This window comes from Pseudoliparis swirei, chromosome 13 (genome assembly GCF_029220125.1).
Source record: "Pseudoliparis swirei isolate HS2019 ecotype Mariana Trench chromosome 13, NWPU_hadal_v1, whole genome shotgun sequence".
NCBI lineage: Eukaryota > Metazoa > Chordata > Actinopteri > Perciformes > Liparidae > Pseudoliparis > Pseudoliparis swirei.
In genome coordinates this window covers 13,656,932-13,682,156 of record NC_079400.1, presented here as the reverse complement: position 1 = coordinate 13,682,156, position 25,225 = coordinate 13,656,932, and the positions used below count along the sequence as shown (strand labels likewise).

At 45.5% G+C, this 25,225-nt stretch overlaps 1 protein-coding gene across 1 annotated transcript in view; it reads left to right on the top strand.

Moving 5' to 3' along the window:
- ryr2a (ryanodine receptor 2a (cardiac)) overlaps positions 1–25,225 on the top strand; it is a 125,383-nt gene that overhangs the window by 2,246 nt on the left and 97,912 nt on the right. The window contains exons 2-3 of the mRNA XM_056430441.1: positions 24,419–24,538; positions 24,665–24,769. Coding sequence (XP_056286416.1) covers positions 24,419–24,538; positions 24,665–24,769 — 225 coding nt within the window. The remainder of the gene's footprint in view (positions 1–24,418; positions 24,539–24,664; positions 24,770–25,225) is intronic.

Below are 25,225 nucleotides of genomic sequence, written 5' to 3'. Positions count from 1 at the left end.
GTAAAGTTGTCTGCACACGGTTCTCAACATGGCGACGGCTGAGGTAGCCGCTAGCAGCTAACCCGTTCACCTCTGTATTACCACAAGGTCAGAGGCCATTTGTGGGGCAGTGGCTTGATAACTACTTGACCTCAGACATGTCGTCACATGTGTAAGGCCCGGAAAAAAACACGGCCCGACTTAAACGAGGCCTGACTTAACACAACCTGACTTAAACGAGCTCCGACTTAAACGAAGCCTGACTTAAACAAAGCCCGACTTAAACACAACACAACTTAAACACGGCTAGACTTAAACACAACCCAACATAAACACAACCCGACTTAAACAAAGCCCGACTTAAACACAACCCAACTTAAACACGGCTAGACTTAAACACAACCCGACTTAAACAAAGCCCGACTTAAACACAACCCGACTTAAACAAAGCCCGACTTAAACACAACCCGACTTAAACACAACCCGACTTAAACACAACCCGACTTAAACAAAGCCCGACTTAAACACAACCCGACTTAAACAAAGCCCGACTTAAACACAACCCGACTTAAACAAAGCCCGACTTAAACAAAGCCCGACTTAAACACAACCCGACTTAAACAAAGCCCGTCTTAAACAAAACCTGACTTAAACACAACCCGACTTAAAGACAACCCGACTTAAACAAAGCCTGACTTAAACACAACCTGACTTAAACAAAGCCCGACTTAAACGAAGCCCGACTTGAACACAACCTGACTTAAACACGGCTTTCTTAACTTTGTAAAATCAAATGTAACCAATAAACTCCCAGGTGTAATTGTCTTGCGTTGTTCTTTAAGTATCAGACTGATATCCAGAATCGGCGTCGCTGCATCTTTATTAACGCTCGTTATTAAGCACATGAAAAAGAAAAAACTCATTAATTGGGGCCAGATGTCTTGTTTGTTTCTCTTGGAGCTTCCAGCCTCTTTCGTGGTGAAATGTTCTACTTCTATGAGAGTAAACTGAATATCGCTGTGGAGCTTCTTGACTTCCCCTTAGCATCGTGGCCTTGGAGCTTCTTGGCTTCCCTTTAGCATCGTGGCCTTGGAGCTTCTTGGCTTCCCTTTAGCATCGTGGCCTTGGAGCTTCTTGGCTTCCCTTTAGCAGTGTGGCCTTGGAGCTTCTTGGCTTCCCTTTAGCATCGTGGCCTTGGAGCTTCTTGGCTTCCCTTTAGCATCGTGGCCTTGGAGCTTCTTGACTTCCCTTTAGCATCGTGGCCTTGGAGCTTCTTGACTTCCCTTTAGCATCGTGGCCTTGGAGCTTCTTGGCTTCCCTTTAGCATCGTGGCCTTGGAGCTTCTTGGCTTCCCTTTAGCATCGTGGCCTTGGAGCTTCTTGGCTTCCCTTTAGCATCGTGGCCTTGGAGCTTCTTGGCTTGATGATGATGCAGTAGTGACTCTTCAGCCGGTCTGAATGCCTGGTGGTCTGCGCTCTAACAGCCGGTTAACCCCGAATGACGCTCTCTGACATGCGGGTCACATTAAGAAAACAATCATTAGACCCGGCATTGCCTCAGCTTTATCACATGAAGCATAGACTTCTATACAACCAGAGGAGTCGCCCCCTGCTGGTCAGGAGAGAGAATGACACGTTTTAAGACACTTCCGCATTGGCTTCACTTATCCGCCATATCACAATATATCTATTGTCTTTCTGTTGAGCTTTAAGTCTCTAGTAGCATAACGTCCCCCAATGAAAGGCTCACAGATAGTCATGTTACCATTAGATGCGGAGGCGACCGAGGTTCTGTATTTCTCTCTGTGCCAAATGCTCGGTGTGGGCTTTGTTGGTACAAGTGTCCGTGCTTCGTTTGATACTCCATTAGGCGAAGTGACTCTGGTTCAGTGTGCACTGCGTCTTCATCAGAGTCAAACTCTCATTCCACAGCGCAGCGTGGCAGAGAGCAACACTGTTATGACGATCGTCCTCATCTCTCCAACAGACACCAAGCAAACTCATCCATCACGTGTGAACTCATCCATCACATGACGTGGGCGTGACGTCACGGGACAAGTTTCCCATGTTTCGGTCTCCCTGGTGATTGGTGCGTGAGGGCGTTGGAGAGGGTCCAAAAGGGTGTGGCATTGAGTTGTTTTGATGCGGGCTCCATGTCATTGATCTATAGGCTGTATTTGTAGAACTACAGCCTCCATGCTGTCCTCTCCATCGGTTTGATAATGCCTCGTGATTGGTCCGTCGATATCGGTCTGACTGCACATTAACTCCTCCATCGTCCCCGCTGCTCTTGCCGTCTCTGTTGATCGTATCATATTCATGTCCTCTCATAGGAATGCTCTGCAGGTATACTGTACCATGTTCTTATTCTGTAGCTCTACATATCAAAGCTCTGCCTCTTCACACGGATAATCAGTAGTTGATGTGGTCCATGAGAGACCCATGCAGACTATTATTTCAATTAGCCCCCGCTGGCTTTGCCACTAACCGTCAGTCTCTTGCCGGTAACGTTGCACTCCGCTTCGTTTGGTCCCTGTTAGAGACAAACATGTGTTTTTTTTTAATATTCAGATTTGACTGTGTCTAATAGTGATTGTACATTCACGTCCAGGCTTTGTGTTGCTCCTCTTCCTCCTGCCTCCTTCTGCTCCATCCCTACCTCCCCCTCTCATCCTTCTGCACTCCCGCTTAGTGCACTTTGAATGCAGATCAATACGTGGTAACTGGTACCTGCTGATGTCTCAGCACAAAGCAAACGGCATGGCCGCCGCTGTGTGTGTGTGTGTGTGTTCATGTCATCTGTGTGACAGGAGCGCCTGTCGACATGGACCGAGCGGTGCATTCCAGCAGGAGAGACACTGCAGGGCAGTTACAGCAAATCAGCTGAGTAATATGAATTAGTTTGAATCCACAGCGACTTCTTAAGAGAACAGCTGTGGGTCGGACTAGAAGAAGAAGAAGAAGAAGTGTCTCGCCCCGCCCGTCCACCTTGACCTCCTCTCTGCAACGTCTTCAGAGACACTGACACCAAAAACATCTAAAAGTTCCACTTACTACTTTCTCTAATATAGATGTCTCCTAAATTCATCAGGAAATTAGCATGAGACCATCCTCAATGTGCATATTTAAACATGACATTTCAGAAAACGTGTAATAACGGAAATTATGTGGCCTATTCATTTTTACACTTTTGTAAATACTTTTTACACATCTATTAGTTAATTAATTTTGAACGTTATTCAACTGTCGTGTCTGTGTCATAACAGGATGTTTGAGGCGTGATAATTGATATTTAGAGCAGCCATAGTCATTTTTACCACACATATTGCCATAACCTTGATGGCGGTAGGGGCGTGTGGTGTTTGCTGCAGATCGCTGTGCTGCACGGACGTGAGAGGGTGAGGCGGCTCGGAGCTGGTTTGTGTTTGGAGAAAAGTTCCTGTGCCCATTCTGCCACTGCAGCACTGTCCTCAATTCATCAAGGGAGCCCGGTAACCCATCTAAGGACACGCTGACCAGCCTGTGGAGCTAAAGCAAGTTTTTTATTAACGCACACTTCTGACCCAGAAGAGGAATAGTGTGGAATCAAGATAAAGCATTGCATGCTAAGAGAAGGAGAACCTGGAACGTGGAAAATGGATGAGATGCTCCGGCTGAGTATCGATCCGTTTAACTCGTGTTACCAGTCGGTGGAGTACGATAAACACCTTCTCTATACTGTGATATAAAGATCTGCTGGAATTGTCAGAAATAAAGCTGTGTAGGATTTTATATATTTATACTTACATATATATTTATATGTATATATATTTATTTATATATGTATATATATTTTTATATATATATATATTTATTTAAATATATATATAATCTACTGTGCAGTACATAAAATATATATAAAACAATGTAAAAATGCTGTTTGCCTATAACACATAAATAATGAGGGTTTTATTGTTGAAATTGGTGTTTTACTCTATTTGTTTCACACTTCAATTTCCCCAAAAAGGACGGTGGCTTTCTGAACCGCGCAGCAGTGTTTACTGAAGCATTCCTCTCCATAGAAGCAGAGCACAGTGCAGAGGTGCTGTTTGGTCCTGGGTGACGGGGGTGGGAGAAGCAATCGTCCTCCATCAGCTGTCGGTGCAGCTCATGCACACAAAGAAAGTGATGAGGCCGTTTTCTCTCTCTGAAAGTTTAATGACTTCCCTCCCAGCTTCATAAACGAGCCACACAAGTGCCTCGCCATCCACGAGCCACAACATCGCCCACACAGCGTGTGTTCAGGCCTCTGGGCGTTAAGCCGGATCAACCATACGAGGACACGCAAGTCAATGTCCTCCAATGGACGCGAGTACGGTGGCCCACAAGGACAAACTAAATCAGCCCAAAACGTCTCGATGAAAAGAAACGTGCTGCGTGAACATGCATGAACAGCTGCCAATACAGAAAGAGGCCAGGTAAAATAAAAAGTCTGATTACTGAGGTTGTGCTCGATGTTTTTGTTTACCTCTTCACACCACTAGGGGGAAGGTTGTGACCCGAGAGTCACTTTCACTAAAAATGGCTTTTTCAGCGTCTTTCATGGTTTATTTGAGGTCTGCAACGAATGTTAATAATTAATGTTAATAGCAACGTATTGGTCAGTGCGCTGCTGTGATTGGAGCCAGCATGAGTCCTGTGTGTGTGTGTGTGTGGTTGTTACTGTGCGTGCTGGCAGAGCTCACACTGTGTGTTACTCTGTTTAATGGTCAGCATAGTTTTATAGTTCACATGTGTGATGTGATTGTGACACCGTACCATTCAGGTGTCTCTATGCACATGTGTAAGTATTGCTTTGGAAACCTTTACCCAATAGGTTTTGATGTCGCCAACATTTAACTTGCGTGACTGCTCGTCTGTTGGCGGATATATATTTATGTTGTCTTTGTCTCCTGACAACATGAAACATGGCCGATCCTCACTGCCACCAAAAAATAATTCACACATGTGACCTCTCTCCATTTCTCTACTGTAGACTAGAACAGTGAGTCTCAACTGGCGGGTCTTTGCCTGGGCCAAAGAAAATGTTAAACAAAAACCCTGTGCTTTTATTTTGAAGGGGATTTGTCTTCTACTTCCACTCCTTAATGCTGCATTCACAAAAAGTGACGCACATCTTCACATCGCTGCATTGACTTTGCAAGTCATCGACTCGCGCAGGATAATACAATTCATTATGGGAGGAAAACAATGTTCTCTTAAAGGGCCACACACGCCCCATAACTCCAGACTTTAGACTCTTGTCAGGAGCAAAAAACATCCCCCTGTTATGAATTCCTCCATCAGGTCTACGTCAGTGTTACACCTCAGTGCTCCTTCATCTTCTTCAAAGCACAATGTTTCTCAGTATTTACCTACTGATGAGGTAATCAGATGAAAAGTTACATTTGTATACCTGAATCTTTTTGAGTTGCACTTTTTGTTTGAGTTTGCTCCTCAAGACACAGCAAAGTCCAACTACCTTTCAATAGTAGGACTTTTTCTCTTCATGTTTGTGCATGAAGGCCCTGTTGATTCTGTCACTGAATTGTTGTGTACTATGTTGTATTACATTGTGTCCTTAAAATGCACTTTTGGGTTTTTAAATGACTAAAGGGAATATAACAAAAAAATCACGCATTCTCTGATATTCGCTACTATCTCAGGTACTGCACCATCTTTTCATTAAATCAATTTGAGAAGTCGATCCAGACCGGTTGAGAACCGCTGGACTAGAGGACCGAGGGGACCTGTTTTTGTTTCCCTCTTCTTACAGAATGGAAAACAGGAGAAGAATAAATCATATATTTGGTTGTTTGAAAGGAATCACTTGGTATTCACGGGTACATCCTCCTCCATCCCTGACCAATTGCATCACTCCCCCCATGTTGACGTTTGGAATAGCGCCTGACTCTTCAGTACCCATAATCCTCAGGAGCTGTGTTGTTGCGTCAAAGTAGAATTGTCACTCGAGTGTGTTTCTGAATATTTGATCAGCACTGCCAGGCTGTGGCACCAGTTTGACAGGTTCCTCCTCTTCTCTGATTGGTTGTCGTCCTTTGGGTCTGGTGGAATCTTCCGAAAGCCATCAGGACTGAAAGGAGGTGCAGGGTATCTGTCCGTCTCGTGCACCGCTGTCAGGATGGAGTAACAGTTTGATTAAATATGACCAACGTCATTTTTAATAAAGTCAATTAACCATAGTGTTAAATACATCCAGCCTACTTACTGCTGCATTTATTTTAATGCATGCAAATATAAACAAAAGAAATGTGGCAATTATGAGCAACAGTAAATAACCAGTTTACTGTATAAAACATTGGAACCCTATTTCGTTGACTGATGCACAGACTGCAGAATCAGAAACAAGAGCTGAATACATATCGGGCCCCAGGTAGAGAGGACTGCGCTCTAAAAGTGAAGCATGCTTTGAAGGTGACCTTTAAACGGGTTCAAAGGATGGACGGAGCGAGAGAGGGCGAGACATGAGACGTGCAGCAGGGGATGAAGGTTTCCCCTTTTACTCAGCAGTGACATGGCGGGTAGAATGTGACGCGATCCTCCCAATAATATGCCGTGCCCTTCTACTGCTGCTCCCACAGGTCAGACCGCACCTGCTCATTAGGAAGAGCCTCGTCAGATATTTGTCAACAGCTATTGTCCTAATCACGTCATTCCTTCCTCTGTAACGTTGACCCCGAAGACTGGGCAGCTGCTTTCAAGCACTGTGGGCATGTAGAGATTCTGCACATCTGAACCACTATCCGTCTGCACATCTGCCCGTCTGCACGTCAGTCCGTCTGCACATCTGTCCGTCTGCCTGTCTGCACATCTGTCTGTCTGCACGTCAATCTGCCTTTTTTGGTTATAACTCCAGAATTCGGTAGATAATTCTGATAATTTCACAACGTCCGATGGTTTTAAAATGATGACGTTTTGGACATACATGGGTGTAAACTAGAACGTGTCTGGTTGGTGGAGTCATACACTTGTGAGGTGGTTATTTGAGTTGTAAGCTCACTGCGGGCTAGCAGCCAGGCGCTAACTGTTGAGTCACTGGTATCCAGACACAGCTCAGCAACCCTCTAGATACGTGATGGCCTCTCCGAGCTCGGGAGGAAAATGGATCTTGCCTATCTCTTCCATCAAGCTGCCAAAGAATACACCACCTTTGTACCGACACTTGGAGAAAGGATCAGCTGTGTGGTGTGTGTGTGTGGGAGAGAGAGAGAGAGGCGTAGTAGTGTAAAAGAGTGAGATGGCACAGCACCCCTCACTTCTCTGCCTCTCTCCCTCCTCGCTGCTTCTCACTGCAGTGCTCTTATGTAATCTGATTGATCGCGGCGGAATGTTCTAGTGCAGAGGAGACGGGAAGAAAGGAGAGGAGAGCAGCGAGTCAGTGGGGAGAGGAAGGGGGGAGGGAGGCAGGGAAGATGAAATGAGAGGAGAGTAAAGGAACCATCATGACATGCGATTGTGAAGTCTCACTGCAGGTAGTAAATGATGCCGCCACATCATCTGTGTTTGTAATGACGCTGCTCAGACACTCCACATTCTCCTGTCTCTACAATGATTATAATGTGTTTTGCCGTTTTGAATTGTTTCCATGTCAAACTCTCTCCCTCACTCACAGAATGAACGGCCCAGAGCAAAACACGGGCCGCACACATCTTATTATCTGGGATTGTGTTTTCATTTCACGGCCATCCGAATCATTTGAAAGATGTGATGATCGCACAATATCCTTCACACCATGGCCATAACACACATGATGGGTTGTGACTTCATGTTGATGGTCCAAGAGAACCACCGCACTAAGGGTTCTTCATCCGTGAGTTTCTAATGGCCCTTCGTATTCTGCCGAGTTGCATGGATTACCATGATTTGGTTTAGACGTTCATGAGACCCACAAGAGGACGCACCACACAGTTACCTACACCACTATCATCCGGTCAGAATTGTAATTTGCCCAGTACTCCTGACCAAATACCTGCAAGACATCCCCATTAGCCTGCTGATGACCATCCTGGTTTAGTGGTTGTTGGTTGGACCAACGTTTTACCCAAACTAAACACCAGCAGGTTAGCGTTGTTGTGATATTTAATAATTCCCCGTGTGTGGCCCTTTAAATTCTTGGTGAAAACATTGTTTTCTTCCCATAATGCCTTTTAATTATACTGCATGAGTTGCGTGAGTTTGGAATAAGATCTACGGTTGCACAACGCCTGCTGCTCGGGGGGGTTCTTGTTTCCGTGCGGAGACCCTCAGCCGTCGTCTCAGCAGCCTCCGTCCTGTGCGCCGAGCAGGTGGCTGCGTGACGGTGTCGGCGAGGGAGCGGAGCAGGTTTGAAGAATGGGCCTCTGTGTGACACCTCATGCATCATGTGGCCGGCAGCCTATTTCCAGGAGACCCATATGTGTGAAGAGCTCAGAACCAAGCTAACTGCTGCTTCGGACCGCCGGCTTGATATCCAGCTGTGAACCAGATGTATTAGTGGTGATCGAACCAATGCAGTCGTGAACATGTCTCTGCAGTGTGACTGTGATATAGTTTCAAGTTGCTTCACTGCCTCCATGGTAAACAAAATGGAAATTAAACTGAGGTTGAGGGTACATTGATTCATTTGTTTAAAAAAATGCTAAATAAATAAGCTTGTTTACGAGCTAGTCTTAAAAGGTCACATGGAACTGCAGAAACAAATCTCTTCAGGCAATATTGGGACACATACTCAAACTGTAGGCTGACACAAAAACAAATCATAAGCACACAGCACACAGACGGGGGGGAAAACGGAGGAACACACACTAGGAGAAGACAGGAATCCTAACAGCGCGCCCCCCCCCCCCTGGCGAACTGCCCGGTCTACCGTCGGTGGTAATCACTTATGAGCCCTGAATCAAAGCTCCGAGATCGAAGCCCATAGCACTGCTCCTCTGGTCCATAGTCCTCCCAGTCCACCAGGTACCGACACCCCCTGCCTCGACGGCGGACATCCAGGAGGTGATCGACCGTTTAGACGGGTCTCACCTCGAAGGGGGGGCGAGGGGTCGAGGGGGTTCTGGCAGAGGATTTAGGGGGCTGGAGACAACGGACTTGATGAGGGAGACAAGAGGAGGTAATTGTAGTTTGACTGACTGGGTTAATGATGAAGGAGACTCGGTGCGTAGTGAGAGGTCTCTGGTCGAAAGCCAAACTGATTGTCCGATACGGTAGTACTGCGACCTTGACCTCCTGGCTAGGGAATAGGGATCATCCGGTGACAGTAGGCGTGTGGGAATTGTTTGCATACTCGACCCGCGAGAGGTGACGGCTCCATGAAGAGGGATTGGTGGCAGTCATGGACCTGAGGATTGCCTCAATCCTGACGAGAGACTGGCCGTGGCGCCACAAGTGTGACAGACCGCCTTCCATAATTGGGATGAGAACTGCGGGAAGCTTGGGCAGGGGAATAAAGTGAGCCGCCTTCGAGAACCGGTCCACCGCCGTTAGAATGACGGTGCTGCTGCTGATGGGGAGAAGCCGGTGACGAAATCCACTCCGATATGGGATCATGGAGGTTGGGGCACAGGGACTGGTCGTAGAAACCCCACGGGGGGGGGGGAGGGGGGGCGGTGCGAGGCCTTCTCCCGAGCGCACGTAATGCAGGCCAGCGCATACGTACGGGTGTCCTCCTCGAGAGACAACCACCAAAAGCCAGTTTATAGTCTGGTTGATGTCGGGGTGGCCAGAGAGGCGGGACTCGTGGGCCCACGGCAGGACTTGGGAACAGACAGCTTGAGGAACAAACAGGCAGGTTGGCTGTGCTGAGCCTCACGTACCAGCCTCTTGATCTCCCAGGTAACGGCACCAAGCTCGTGCAAAGGTGTCGGGAGTAAAGTCTCCCTCCTCCGGGGCAAACTGACCGGAGAATGCGTCCGGCTTGGTGTTCTTGGGCCCCGGCCGGAAGGTGATAGTGAAATTAAACCGGGTGAAGAACAAACGAGAATTGAGGCGTCTAGCCATATGGAGTTACTCCAGATTCCGGTGGTCGTTGAATCCGACGAAGGGGAGCACCGATTCCTCCACGGCTAACTTGACAACCAACAACTCTCGGTTGCCTACGTCTTAGTTCCTCTCCGGTTGGGAAGAAAGGACAAGGATGGAGCTTAGAGTCTGAAGCTGACCGCTGGGATAGAACAGCTCCGACTCCGGTGTCCGAGGTCTCGTTTGGGTGGACCAGGCTTGGAGCCGAGGCTAACCGCTCCTTGAGGATACCAAAAGTCTTGTCGGCCTCTGGGATCCAATTAAAAGCAACTTGGAGGAGGCGAGTCGTGTCAGTGGTTCTGCTGTTCGGAAATGAGCGAACCCCAGAAACTGCTGGAGCTTCCTTCGTGAGGCGGGTATCCAGCTACAGCCTTGACCTTCTCGGGGTCCTTTCTCACCTGACCCTCCTCAATGAAGACGCCCAGGTACTGCACACAGGTGATGTGGAATTCGCAGTTCTCTGCCTTAATGAAGAGCTGATTCTCCAACAGTCGTTGCAGGACCTGGCCGACATGGATTGAGTGCTCCTGGGGATTCGGGGAGAAGATGATAATGTTGTTAATATATGCAAAATGGCTGGTGCTCGGGGGGGTTTCTTGTTCCCGTGCTGAGACATGTGTCCCATATGAAGTGTCCCATATGTGAGAAGAGCTCAGAACTAACTGATGCTCCGGCCTACCAGGTTGATGTCCAGATGTGAACCAGATGTATTAGTGGTGATCGAACCAATGCAGTCGTGAATATGTCCCCGCCTTAATGAAGAGCTCAACAGTTGAGGAAGTCGTGGAGAACGTCCTTAACCAGGGCTTGCAAAACAACAGGGGCATTCGTTAATCCAAACGGCATCCCCAGGTATTCAAAGAAAGAAGTGTTAAATGCCGTCTTCCATTCGTCCCCCTCACAAAATCTGAATATCTTGGCTCCAGCTAAGGATTCGAAAACAGATAAGCGGTAACATATTTATTCTTGATCGTGATTTGATTCAACGGAACGGAGGAGCGCTAGCAGCAGACACTAATCTTAACAAGAATGAAGCCCCGAAAACAGTTGTTTTACCGCGGTGTTGTTATTGACGGGCTAAAGACCAACACATATGGACAGAATATAGATGGATAAATAATATGTTGTGAATTTTGGAAACGACTACATCTATATCGTTTCAATAGTTATGTCTTTTGGACGCAACAACGCTCTGAAGTTAGTGGAAATGTTTGGATCCCACGAGTCGGAAACGATCCTACGAGCCACCTACAAACAGTACCACACTAATAATATTAGAGAAGCTTAAGCTTTATCTGCAAGTGTGTAGAAAGTCTTTTAAACTCAATGCATATTTGCACAGTGGATTTAAAGTTGTAATACTCCGAATGAAACTCTGAATGACTCGTTACAGCCTAGAACTAAGACGTGATTGAAGTTATTTTGGGTAGATAACTGTCGTTGTTACTGGTCGAGCTGGTACTGCTTTCACATGTCACTACTGTTTGGTAGTTTATGACCGCGTCACCATTGTGAATCTGGAGCGGCATCTCCCTACCGTAGTGCCAATGAGCAGTACACCAGCAGTCCATCAGCAGCTCACTGTGAGCCACATTCGACTCAGACTGCGGCCGACATGTGAGCTCAGAGACCTTTTCTGCCGACGCAGGAGGGTCTGCTTATTAATGTGTTATTGCAAACACACAACAAAAGTTTAATTGGCCCTTTTTCAGCTGACTCTGCACAAACAGAGCAATGTGTGTGTGTTGTGTGGGTGCGTGGGATTGTGTTCTGAGTGTTTCCTGTATGATAGATGTACATTTACCGTTTGACTGTGCATCTATCTGCTGGTTAATGGTGTGTGTGATGGGATGGCGTGAGTGATGGCGTGAGGGATGGCGAGGTGGATGATGTGATGGATGGCGAGGTGTCGACAGGCTAGCGGGTGCACGGGCAGAGCGATGGCTGAAGACCTGGAGGCAGAGGGACGCGTCGTCCTTCTGGAGCAACACATCGGCCTCCAGCCTCACGAAGCATCCAACACAGCGGTGGTGGACTGTGATTGGCCGGTTGCAGTTTGGCGGCTACAGGACGTGATGCAGAGCGTTTACGGCATCCATCTGTCATCTAAAGCTGTATTAGTAAATTATTTAATATCAGCAGGGTTCGTACGGTCATGGAAAACCTGGAAAAGTCATGGAATTTTAAAATGGTCATTTCCAGGCCTGGAAAAGTCATGGAAAAAACTTAAATCATAAAAGTTTTGGAAAAGTCATGGAAATTTGTTAAAATCACATGTTCATTTACGCCGAGTTTGAAATAATTAATATATTTTTTTAAAGAAAGACGCTCAAAATATAAGCCAGCGATAGCTCTCAATACGCAACCTTTTCTACAGTTTATGTTTATACCGAGATTTCAGTTTGGTCATGGAAATTTGGTTTAGTCATGGAAATCCATTGGTCAAAATGTGTAAGAACCCTGTATCAGATAATCACATTGATTTATGTTTTCTAACTGAAACCTGCTGAGTCATGAAGAATATGTCTGCCTAAATGAATCGACTCCTCCAAGTCATATTAATACTCACATTCCTCGAGGCACCGGCCGAGGAGGTGGAGTAGCAGCCATCTTTGACTCGAGCCGATTAATAAATCCTAAACCTAAATTAAACTACAACTCATTTGAAAGCCTTGTTCTTAGTCTTTCATCCAACCTGGAAGACAGAACAGCCAATTATATTTGTGTGTAACAGTTCAGCTCCACACCTTCCTTTATTAGTTGTTTTCATCCTGCCTGTTTCACGAACTATCGTATCATTCCAGATCCTGCTTCCCACCTCGTCAGTCCAACTCCCTTCACCTGTCCTCTCACCTGCCTCTGATCTCTCCCACCTCGTCAATCCCTCATTCCCTTCACCTTGTCTTCATGCCCGTCTCACCTGTTGTCCATTCCCTCGTTAGCCCCTGTCTACTTAGGTCCCCTCACTTGTTCTCTGCCAGATTGTCTTGTGTTTTTCTGACCAAGCCCTCGAGCGTTCCACAGTGTGTTTGTATATTTCTGTCTGTTCCGTTCCTGACGACGCTCTGAGTAAAAGATCATTATTAGCATTGTCTGTGTCCTGAGTCGTGCTATTGGGTCGACCCTATTACCTTCTCTTTTTTTTTTTACCCTTGAAAGGTTTTTTCTATTCCTTGGGAGTTGTTCCTGATGTGAGGTCAAAGGTCAAAGGTCAGGGATGTCTAGGTGCACAGATGGTAAAGCCCTCTGAGGGGAGTTTGTGATTTTGAGCTATACAAATAAACTGAATTGAATTGAACCAGTGAAGAACTTGACCACGGGTGTTATTTGAATGGACTTTAGGTATTTAGCATAACTTTTAACTTCCATAAAGATAGTTATTGTCATCATTGACTAATCTGTCTATTTATTAGTTGTTGACTTTATCGTTGATCCCTTTTTATAAGTTAAGTGTGATGTCTCCAAGATTCAAAGGAAAAAGAAAAAATATTAAAGAATTCTTTCTCCCCCCCCCCCCCCCCATCAAGGTTCTGTTGAACTGGTTATCGTAGTGCCGACACTGGATTTTAACACATCTAATACCATCTTATACCTTATGTCATCTTATACCTTATATCATTTGATATCATCTTATACCTTATATCATCTTATGAGCTCACACCTGTCCTGCTGCTCTCCATCCAGGGTTCAAAGCCACGTGAACAGCTGCTGAAGCGTTGGGTGTCTTTATGGAATCCCTCTCCTCTCCTCCAGCGCAGGCTTCAAGTTTCCATCAGTGGTGGGAGTAGAGTGGGAGGAGTGATGCTCTATTGCTCTATGGCTGCATCTGCATAACACACGATGGGAGTGAGAGACAGATACTGACAAAGGAGAAATCATCTGATCCTGCATCTGCTTTAAATCTCTGATGCGAAAATAGAAGAATAACTGGTAGAACCTTTAAATGGCTGCAGAGGTTCTCTGTGTTTGTGTGTGTGTGTGTGTGTGTGTGTGTGACACATGCCTCAGGTGTGAGAGAGTTACTCCCACTAGTCTTTGGCAGGACGATTTGTGAGTGCTGGGTGAGAGGCAGAAAGTGTCTCTTAAATAAGAGTGTTACAAGTGTTCATCTTTTTTAAACACACATGGACACAACCCCGCTCAGCACAAAGCAGCCTGATAATAAGGAGTTGACTTAAGAGACTTATTAGAGCAGCCTGATAATAAGGAGTTGCAGTAATCCAGTCTCGAAGTAACGAACGCGTGAACCAATTTTTCTGCATCTTTTTGAGACAAGATGTGCCTGATTTTTGAAATATTACATAGATGAAAGAATGAAGTCCTTGAGATTTGCTTTACGTGGGAGTTAAAGGACAAGTCCCGATCAAAGATAACGCCAAGATTCTTTACAGTGGTGTTGGATGCCAGGGCAATGCCGTCTACAGAAACCACATCACCAGATAATTGATGTCTTCTCGTTGGGATTTTTTCAGTGCATTGGATTCCTGTCAGTTCTTAGTTCAGCCGTATGTCTTCACTCCCACATTTAGTTCTTGCATAACAGCTGGCTGCCCCTCCCCCCCCACCCCCCCTTAATCTGTGTCTCTTACTTAATTTCTTTCTGCCATCATCACTCCCTCTCTCCTCATATCAATGTCTTTCTAGTCGTCCGGCTTAGTGTGAGGAAGGCAGTGCTGTGTGTGTGTGTGTGTGTGTGTTGTTGGCAGCACTTGTTTGGTTAAAGTTCTACAAATCCTCCCCAAAATGTTTGAGAACCTACGGCTTCAAGAGCCAGTTTATTTTGTATCGCCCAATATCACGAATTACCAATTCTCCTCAGAGAGCTTTACAATCTGTACACACACGACATTCCTGACCTTTGACCTCACAACAATTAGAAAAAAACCTTCCGGAGAGCATCGGAGGAGGATCCCTCTCCAGGATGGACATTAGAACAGATGTCATGTGACCAGATGAACAGATTTACATAAACATTCAATGCGTATGCCAGAGTGTATGAATAATGATGAGTATAATAACCACGATCCAGACCTCCGTGATCCATCAGGCAGATGGTCGACCTGTAGCACATGGAGCGAGGTGCCAGTGTTCAGTCTGGAGGAACCCGATTGGTTTCTCAAATCTGATCTTGAAGTCTCGTGTGCACCGTCATGTGCAAGTCATCGCTCCATCTTACTGTCGTCTTGAGGCGGTTGGTGGATCTTGTGCTCAGGATGCATTGTGGGTGTTCCACCTGCCGGGCTTGAAATGAAGCTGTGTAGCAGCCCAGCAGTCTGTACCGGAGCCATGTTGTTGTTGTTGTTGTTGTATCCACTGCGGCTCCAGCCGAGAGCACGACATATCAACGCGCCACCACAAGAGATTACTGGGCCGTTGTGGATCTCATTACCATCTAGACCCCGCAAACTGATACGAGGGAGCAATAAGGGGTCGTATGAAACCGAGTGCTCCCCACGCGCCTCCTTTTAGAGCCGCGAGCAGTGTGACAACGGGCTGAGTAATGAGAACATAATGAAACTTCATTCACATAACTCTGAACAAAGGCGTCCTCGCCCCTGAACTCGGGCGCAAACATCCAGCACGTTCATTTTTTATAGCGTTTATGATTCGGCGTTTAATGAATATGAGGGATGCAAGTTGGTGTGGGAGGGTTAGGGGAGGGGGGGGGGTAATGTCTTTAGGAGTACAGTCAAATCAACATAATGTATCACATGTCATATCATTGGTGACCTCCTGACACCAGCTCTGACGTATGGGCGAGAAAACGATGACCGATACCGGAGCGTTGATAACATTTTTATTAAATATTTTTACTATTTAGACATCTGTGCCTTGTGTGGATGGAACTTATTGGTCTCCGGCTCTGGTTAAATCCTCTGTATTCTCTACGCTGGTGGACTCTTCCCGTTAACATATTTCCATCCAGCTGTCATTGTTCTCTCTGGCCATCGCTGCGCTCCCCGCTGGCTGCTGCCCGGGCGCACTGAGCGCGTGCGGCTCTCAGCTCTCAATGAGCTGCTTCCCTCCACGACTTCAGACCTTTGTGAGTTTGGCTTCCAGAGCTGATGATGGAAGTGTCTCTCTGCTCTGCTGACAGCTGCACATGCTCAGTGCGGATCAGGCACCAGGACATTGTAAATGGCCGACTGTGGGTCAGTGGTTGGCTCATCCGTCTTTCATTCAGAGGATCGGTGGGTCGGTCCCAGCTCACGGGGCTCGTCCTAGTCGATGTGCCCTTGAGCAAGATGCTTAACCCTGAATTGCTCCCTGTAGCTGTGTCTATGGTGTTTGTTGCTGTGGATAAAAGAGTCAGCTAAATGAAGTGTAATGGAAATGATGCGATAACTTTTTATTAGATCATAAAGCAGGTCAGTTTATTTTGTATAGTCCAAAATCACGAATGACAATCTCCCCTCAGAGGGCTTTACAATCTCTACACAGACATCCCTGACCTTTGACCTTTGACCTCACATCAGATCAGGAACAACTCCCAAGAAATATTTTAAAAACTGGGGGAAAAGGGAAAAACCCTTCAGGAGAGCAACAGAGGAGGATCCCTCTCCAGGATGGAGAGAGCAATAGATGTCATGTGACCAGAAGGAATCATTACAGAGTTACAACACATTCAACTAGAACGGGCACTCGGTAGAGCGCATACCTTCGCATATCACAAGATTGGGCATTTAGTTATGAACATTTTGGCATTAGTTGCATGCCAATTGGATAAAAATTGACCGTGCTATGGTAAAAAGAAGATTTTGACCTTTCCTTGACCTTGACCCGATTGATCCCAAAATCTAATCAAATGGTCCCCGGATAATAACCAATCATCCCACCAAATTTCATGCGATTCAAGAGGATGTTGACCGTTTCATGACCTTGACCTTGACCTTTGACCCGATCAATCCCAAAATCTAATCAAATGGTCCCCGGATAATAACCAATCATCCCACCAAATTTCATGCGATTCGGTTTAAAACTTTTTTTGTTATGCGAATAACACGCATACAAATAAATAAATAAATTAATAAATAAATTAATTAATAAATAAATAAATACACGGCGATCAAAACATAATCTTCCGCATTTTCAATGCGGAAGATTATGAGTATGACAGAGTGTATGAATAGTTGGTAGTCGGCATGGACCACGATCCAGACCTCCATGATCCATCAGGCAGATGGAGGTAGAGAGGAGGAGTGGGCGGGGCATCAGACCCAGCCATAGACCCGATGAGACGTGCAGTCACAAGGACTCCGGGGATGAAGCAGAGTTAATAATGTGTGATGGAGAGATGAACATTCATCTATAAGGAGAGAGAGAAGAGGAGAGAGGTGCTCAGTGTATCCTATCAGCCTATCGCAGCATCTCTAGGTCTGGACCAGGTGAACCTTTCTCCAGGAGCAAGAGGAGGAACTCGAGGTCCCAGACGGAGGTGACTCATTTGATTGGAGAGGCTTGGCAGCCGTCACCCTGCAGCACTCTAATGCCTCTGATGTGTGTATTTATTTTCTCCGATGTCGAGATGTAACGGCGTATCAGCATTGTTAGTCTAAGTGGACGGTAAATGGACATGTGGAGCAGGCTGTGCAGCGGGACGATGGGGGCTTGCCAAAGAGAACGGTCACAACGCCGTGTTTGTTCGTGTTTTCTGGTAATTTTGGGAAATCTTTTTAAATGTTATATTTCTGTCTCCTCTGGTTGTATAGAAGTCTATATAATGACTCTACTTCTCTCTTGATGTCTTCCCTCAGTAAACATTGTAATCATGAGTTTATGTCTCAGTCTCTAGTTTCAAGTCTTCTTCTATACAGCACGATGTCATCATTTACTACATGATGGTCATTTAGAGTCACGCAGACGTAACATCCGTTCATTGGTTGCAAATAATCCCCAACATGGTGACGGACATATTTCAAGGTGGTGATGGCTAAGTTTACGAACTCGAGGTTTTCCAAACGGGTGGCGTCACCGTGACGACGTCCACTTGTTACATCCGGTCTGTTCCCCTACAGTCATGTGATGTGTGGGTGTGTTGGTGAGGTGGCCTCAGTGCATGGGATTACAGACACTGTGTTTTATACTTTACCAATATGTCTCTCTCTCTCTCTCTCTCTCTCTCTCTCTCTCTCTCTCTCTCTGGTCTCATTTAATGTCCCCCTGCCTGCTCCTGTTGAATAAGCTGTTGTGTAAGACTGCGTCTTCAATGAGCTCTCTATGATTGTCGCCCTGATGAGCACTGACCGTGCACTCTAATGCACCTTTGTGCGTGTACATGCACCGTTTTTATGATTCAGTTTTTTGCTTGCGCACACAGTTGTGTGTGTGTGTGTGAGAGAGTTTATGAGTGTGTAGTAGACTATAGAAGACATGCTAATTCATGTCAGTCTATTTCTCTGTGTGTGGGAGGAGGGCAGATGCAGCCGAAGAGGGTTTTTCTTGAGCAATGGAAGCCATTTTGTCGCTACGGTTAACACACACACACACACGCACACACACACTGCACCCTTATAAAGGTCATTTAAAATCCTCTTCATAGTGTAACCCAAGATTGTTCATGTGTTTTAACCCCAGACATGAATCTTTTCCCTGTGTTCCTCTTTCACCTGCTCACCTGTCCACACGTCGCTGTGATGAAGTCCATTCCTACCTGGGCAATGTTTAAGGGAAAGACTTTCCAACTACATAATATATTGCGTGACATTAATCTAAATAATTTAGACCCTGCAGCTAGGTGTGGGAAGTGAGGATGCCGAGGGCCCTGCAGCACCCTCTGCTGGTCGACAGTGGAACACAGTAGAAATACACTTCTAATAACGCAACATGCTCGTCGTAAACCATGCGCACATCCATACTTAAAATAATATAAAGTGGTTGTTTAAATGGTCAAATTAGTTTCCGACTTTATCGCTGAAGATTAGGGAAATCTTAATAATTGATTTCTGATTCTTAGTTATTACTGGAACTTTTTGGTTTATCCCAGAAAGACTGTGAGCAAAGTTGACATGTGACACTTTCTGTCCTCAAAGCCTCTGCGAGGAACTTCTCTCATGCGTCGACTTTGGCGGTCCCTCTGGACACAAGCGGTCGTGTTTCCTAGTGCCACAGTCCCTTCAGAACACCTCATTGCACTACCCCGCGTAGTCCTGGCTCGACTGGAGGTGATAACGCTGCAGCCGTAATTACACCGTGACATCTTTTAAAATAGGTCCAACAGGGACAACGAGCACAAACAAACAGATGTTTACACGAGATGGCAAAAAAAAACAGGTTAGCCATATATATTTGGGCAGAAAACTAAATGAAGCCCCAATCTGTTGTAAACATCCATCGCCGTTTACTTCCTACTCGTCAGTTCACACATGTGACCGTAAAGGACAAGTGGTGAATATTGGTGACAAAGCCTGAGCTTTTCTTTTTACCATAAGCACCATCGCGGACGACAGAAGTCTCTTAAATCCTACCGAGCCTCAAGCAAAGCGTAGTCGCATCCTAAAAAATGTTACCTCCAAACTAAGTGCTTCTGTATTTAATGTACATTAATGTTCTGTTAAAACCTGTTTAAAGTATTGTAGTAGTTTGATAACAAAGAGGTATTGTTTACTGATCCCGTGTAATTACCATCTTGGTATTAACTATTTAAATCTGGGTGATATTGAGCTGACATGTATAACAGGATAACAAGGGCTCAAAAAAGGTTAATAATGGGAATTTAATGGTATTTAAAGACCGGAACGAGGAAAAACTATTTGAATTATAATATGGTGGCATTAATGTGGCAATCGCCTGTTAACAATGCGGTAATATAGGTCAATGCTTTCATGATATTATTGGCTATGAGCGCCTAATATATTCAAGAATCATTTTTATTGGTCAGAAATGGTTATTACTATGTTATAAAGGTGATTCATCCTCACATTTCAAACATTCCCTTTAGTCCCCTACAGTTTCATTGAATACTGCCCGTATCATATCTGATTATTAACATAGCATTACTTAATTATTACCTAATTATTATCGTGTTATTACCACACTGTTTTGTAAAGTGCTCTGAACCAACGCCGGTGAGCTACCATTAGTACCTCGGTGTCTCTTTTCCATCTTCTCTCTCACTCCATAGAAGGCTGGAATGCAAACTGCAGAGACACCAGACTTCTTCATGTAGGGAGGTGTGTGTGTGCGTGTGTCGGCCAGTATAAATATCACTAAGGCATTATTCCAGTTAATGATAGGTGTAGATATCACAGTGTGTGCACGTATGAGTGTGGGCAGGAGAGATTGTATGTGCCAGACCATGTTAGAGTCATTAAGACATTACGCGTGTGTGTGTGTGTGTGTGTGTGTGTGTGTGTGTGTGTGGTGTGTGTGTGATGGTATTCCCTTTTAAGCAAACCCACAGTGGCTGATGGATTCCAGAGGCATCTTATGACAACTACACTTCTCCCCCATGGCCCTGTGTTACATTCGGTCCGTTCCCAGCTGTGTCTATAGAAACACTGCCGCGCGGCGCCGTGGACACACAGGCCCATCCCTGCTTCTCACCAGCATCGTCTCAGGCTGCAGCCCCAGAGAAACACTGCAGCAGACGATTCAGCGGGCCGTCCCCTGGGAGGGACCTGGGCTCTGTGGCCATGCTCCCCCAGTCTGTTTGAGAGGCCTCATAAACGATGACGCCATGAAGGAAGCCCAGGTTCATCATGTCCACGGCTAACCTCCCATACTACTGGACCCATTAGCCAAATATATTTTGTGTTTTGGGTAAACACATTTTATTATTTCATATCGTCAACCTCACTACTCTCATCGTATTAAGTGATTAAATAACTGATTCAGTTTGTCACGGGAAAATGATGCTTTCTGTATTTGCACCCCTTGGTAAAATGATTGGGTTTATGTCCACTACCGTTCAAAAGTTTGGTTCACTTAGAAAAAAGAAGAAGAAAACGTCGAAATGTCCTTATTTTTCTAAGTAAATCACTGTTTCAATTCAATGAAGACAACATTAAATTAATAATAAATTCACTCTCTACATGGTTAATGTGGTAAATGACTATTCTCTGGTGTTTAATGAAGTCTCTACATGGGTGTGTAGAGGCCCATCTCCAGTGTTCTAATGGTACCTACATTGTGTTATCGCCTTAGAAGACTAACGGAGGGGTAGAAAACCCTTGAAAACCCTTTTGATGTGAGTGCAGCTGAAAAAAGTTATGCTGGTGAGAGAAGCTATAAAACTGAAGAACAACATTCATATTTCCAATAAAAATCATTATTTTAAACCTCGTCAATATCTTGACTATATTTTATATTCATGTTGCAATTCAGTTGATAAATAAAAGTGTGAGTTTTCATGGAGAACACCAAGTTATCTGTGTGACCCCAAACTTTTGAACGGTAGTATATGATCTCAGTTAGCTTAGCTGTCAGCAACCGGCGGGCAACAGAGTTCCGTGGTGTGTTTATGCAAACAGAGCTAACAGCTAACATGGTTACTACAGCTAACGGAAGTAAACCACAGACCGTAAATAAGATGTGATGTTGGGTTGTTGTTATGATGCCTCAAGTCCAGTGATTCTGACCATCGCCATCTTGGATTCTGACCGTCGCCATCTTGGATTATGGCCGTCGCTGTGTTGTCTCTTTTGCAGCCAATGAACAGAAGTTAGTGACCTAGAGAGCCGTATATATGGCTCTGGTAGCGGCGGTGACCTGTCAATCAGAGTAAGCTCTAAATTAGGGTGACCAGACGTCCTCTTTTCCCCGGACATGTCCTCTTTTTGAGATCTAAAAAATGCGTCCGGCAGGGATTCCAAAAACGTCCGGGATTTTGCTTCATCAGATATTTGTGTTTCTCTGGGTTTTCACAAACTAGTATTTACCCCTTAGGCCTACAAGTTTTGGAAATGGTATCTCCCTTACTTTCCACCTTCTTGCGCGAGCTCTGACGGTATAGAGAACAGTCATTGGTCGACCGATCTCAGGGTTGCCAGATCCACGATAATTATCCTCCAAAGACGACCATTTTGAGCCTTTGGTACGATACTTCACCATCTCCAATCTGGCAACACGGAGCACCTTGCCGCCTCCACTAGTTCATTGTTGTTTGTGCGGCATGCTATACACTACAACCAGCACCGACGCTCCCATAGCGCACTACGCGCTGTGCGTAGGGCACCAAGTCCTGAGGGGGCTCCACAAAATAGGCAACTAAAAAAATCCTCATAGTTATAATAATTATAATGCCGATATTATTTCAGTCTAGAAATATTAGGCACCTTTTAGGCATGTATATCACAAAACAGGCAGAACAAGAGAGTTGTTTAATCGCTCAGCACCCCCCCCCCCCCCCTCTCGACGCCGCTCGTCGTGGGTCCCTCTCCTATCTCAGGGGGGCATCATGGAGGAGTTATGCTTAGGGCACACTGAACTGACTACTACCCCCCCCCCCCCCCGAGACGAAGTGTCCTCTTTTTCACAAACTCAAATCTGGTCACCCTATCTAAATGTACCTTATCATGATGTACTGAAGAAGATTTTGTCAACGCTCATAATCCAACGCACAATCAGTCATGCGGGTGAAGTCTATGGGGCATCTTCTGGTTTGGTTCCTTGCAGTGTGATTCTGGTCTGGTGAGCTCTGTGGACTGTGTCTATTGTTGAGTGAAAGACTTGTTGATGGCAAATGAGTTCCCCCACTAGGGAATAATAAAGTGTTCTAATCTAATCTAACGCATTTGTGCAGACATCGGGGTTGATTGAATTAGAAGTGCATCCTGTATACAGACCATGAAGGGGCACAGTGAGACAAACATGGTGCTGTGGAAAGATAACAAATTAATACAAAATACATATCAAGTGTGAGACCACTTACTTTGTCCTCCTCCTTACTTCAAATGAAGTCAACAGAAACTAGCGGGAGGTTTAGTCCACGTCCATGTAGGACCGAGGAAACGGATGATGAGCCTCCATCAGGACCAGCTGCTGGATGTCTGAGGGACAGACATTACATTGATTGTCACACTCACATGTCGGACATGTTGTGGTGCTGTTGTCTGATTCTCTGATACGGAGCTTATCAGAGCCACAGGACGCACTGGGCCTCATCCTGATTCAAATGAGTTGAAGACGACTCAACTGGTCATTTGATGAAACTGTATCTGTTATTGTCTGGTCGAGGTTCAACACCACAGAACGAGAACTAACACCATGATGTGAGGTCAAAGGTCAGGGATGTCGTATGTGGACAGATTGGACAAATTGAGGATCATTTGTGATTTTGGGTTGTACAAAATAAACTGAACTGAATGTTTATCAGTGCTGAAGAACAAACAGCAGGACCCTGAGCAACACACAGGGCATGACTCCTGAGCTCAAAGGCTCAGGAAACAATATTTCTGATAGGACAAAACCTTTAATTTGGCAAAATACAACAAAATGCATCAAATGTTAAACGATGAAAACCCAAATCTTTCTTAAATACACTCCAAGGAACCTTTAACTGGTTTGGAAACCGTCTCAATGTCGTATACGAGACCTTGATGAGGAATATTGTCTGTTTTTAGTTATTCTTGATGCTGGGCATACGTTCCTATTGGAATAATCTGCACTGCACAATTTACAGTTTACACCGTTTACAACAATCAATGCCAGTGCAGCAGGTTGTGTGTCCTTCAGTGTGTGTCATTCAGTGTGTGTCCTTCAGTGTGTCACATATTGTAAGTGTGTGGTGCTGGATGAGCAGCTTCTATCATTTAAAAGAATTGTTTATTATTTTACTAACTATAATATGCAAAAGTAACAATGCACAGACTTTTAAACTGAGATTAAAATAGTATGTGTGTATGTGCATGCATGTATGTATATATACGTGTGTGTGTGTTTGTGTACATGTATATGTGTGTGTGTATGTATGAGTGTATGTATTTATGTATGTATACGTAACATGTGTGTGTGTGTTTGTATGTATGTGTGTGTATTGATGTATGTATACATGTGTGTTTGTATGTGTGTATTTATGTATGTATACGTGTGTGTGTGTGTATGTATCTATACTTATATGTATGTATACGTGTGTGTGTGATTATGGTAGAAGCCAATTGCTCAAACAGTTACACATACGCACACATAGGAAACACACTTTTAGACAATCATTCTTTGCTTGAATCTCTTTGATCCCCTGTTGTGTGTGTGTGTGTGTGCGCTCTGACTCAGTACAGGGCTTGGTTTGTGTTTCTCAGTTCTCTTGAAGATCAGGTTGCTCTGCAGAACATCTCTGTACCCAACGCTGGGTTACTGAATGTCTTGATTGGTAACTCTGTGTGTGTGTGTGTGTGTGTGTGTGTGTGTGTGTGTGTGTGTGTGTGTGTGTGTGTGTGTGTGTGTGTGTGTGTGTGTGTGTGTAGGATGACGAGGTGGTCCTCCAGTGCTTGGCCACAATCCACAAGGAGCAACAGAAGCTGTGTCTGGCTGCCGAAGGCTTCGGGAACCGACTCTGCTTCCTCGAGTCCATCTCCAACTCCAAGGTACTGAGGCCAATGCATTTCTACTTGTATTGATCTCTCACCAGCTGAGTGCTGCTCCAGAAGAACGGACTCTCGTTTTGTGAAAGTCAACGTCAATAAATCATCGGCCTTGTGTTCTCGTTTCAGAATGTGCCTCCAGATCTGTCCATCTGCACCTTCGTGTTGGAGCAGTCGCTGTCGGTACGAGCCCTGCAGGAGATGCTGGCCAACACCGAGGACAAGGCGGAGGGGGTGAGTGTGAAGCGACACACACACACACACCCAAACAACAACAACAACAACAACAACAAGACGGCATCAGTGCTTTTTAGAATTTGTACACCAGTGAGTCCGGGGTCAGGGTCAGTGGCAGCAGTTTCCTGCCTCCAGTGTCTCTATGGAGTATTGCAGCACCTTTTATAGTCTTGGGAAGCAGGAACAAGGACCACCTTTTAAACCCAGAGCTTGAACTTGCATCAGATGTACAAGACACACAAAACAAGGTGTTACCACCCGGCTCACGGCTGGTAACACAACGGGAGGCCACGCATTGATCTTCCAAGCAAAACCTTTTTATTGCGACAGCAAACAAATACTACAAGCAGCACAGGATGAGGCTGGTGCAGCGTCAGAGAGAGAGAGGACGATGCTCCCCTCGGTGTTGCCTTTTATGTCCCCTCTTAGCTCCTCCCACCGGGGACCCAGCTG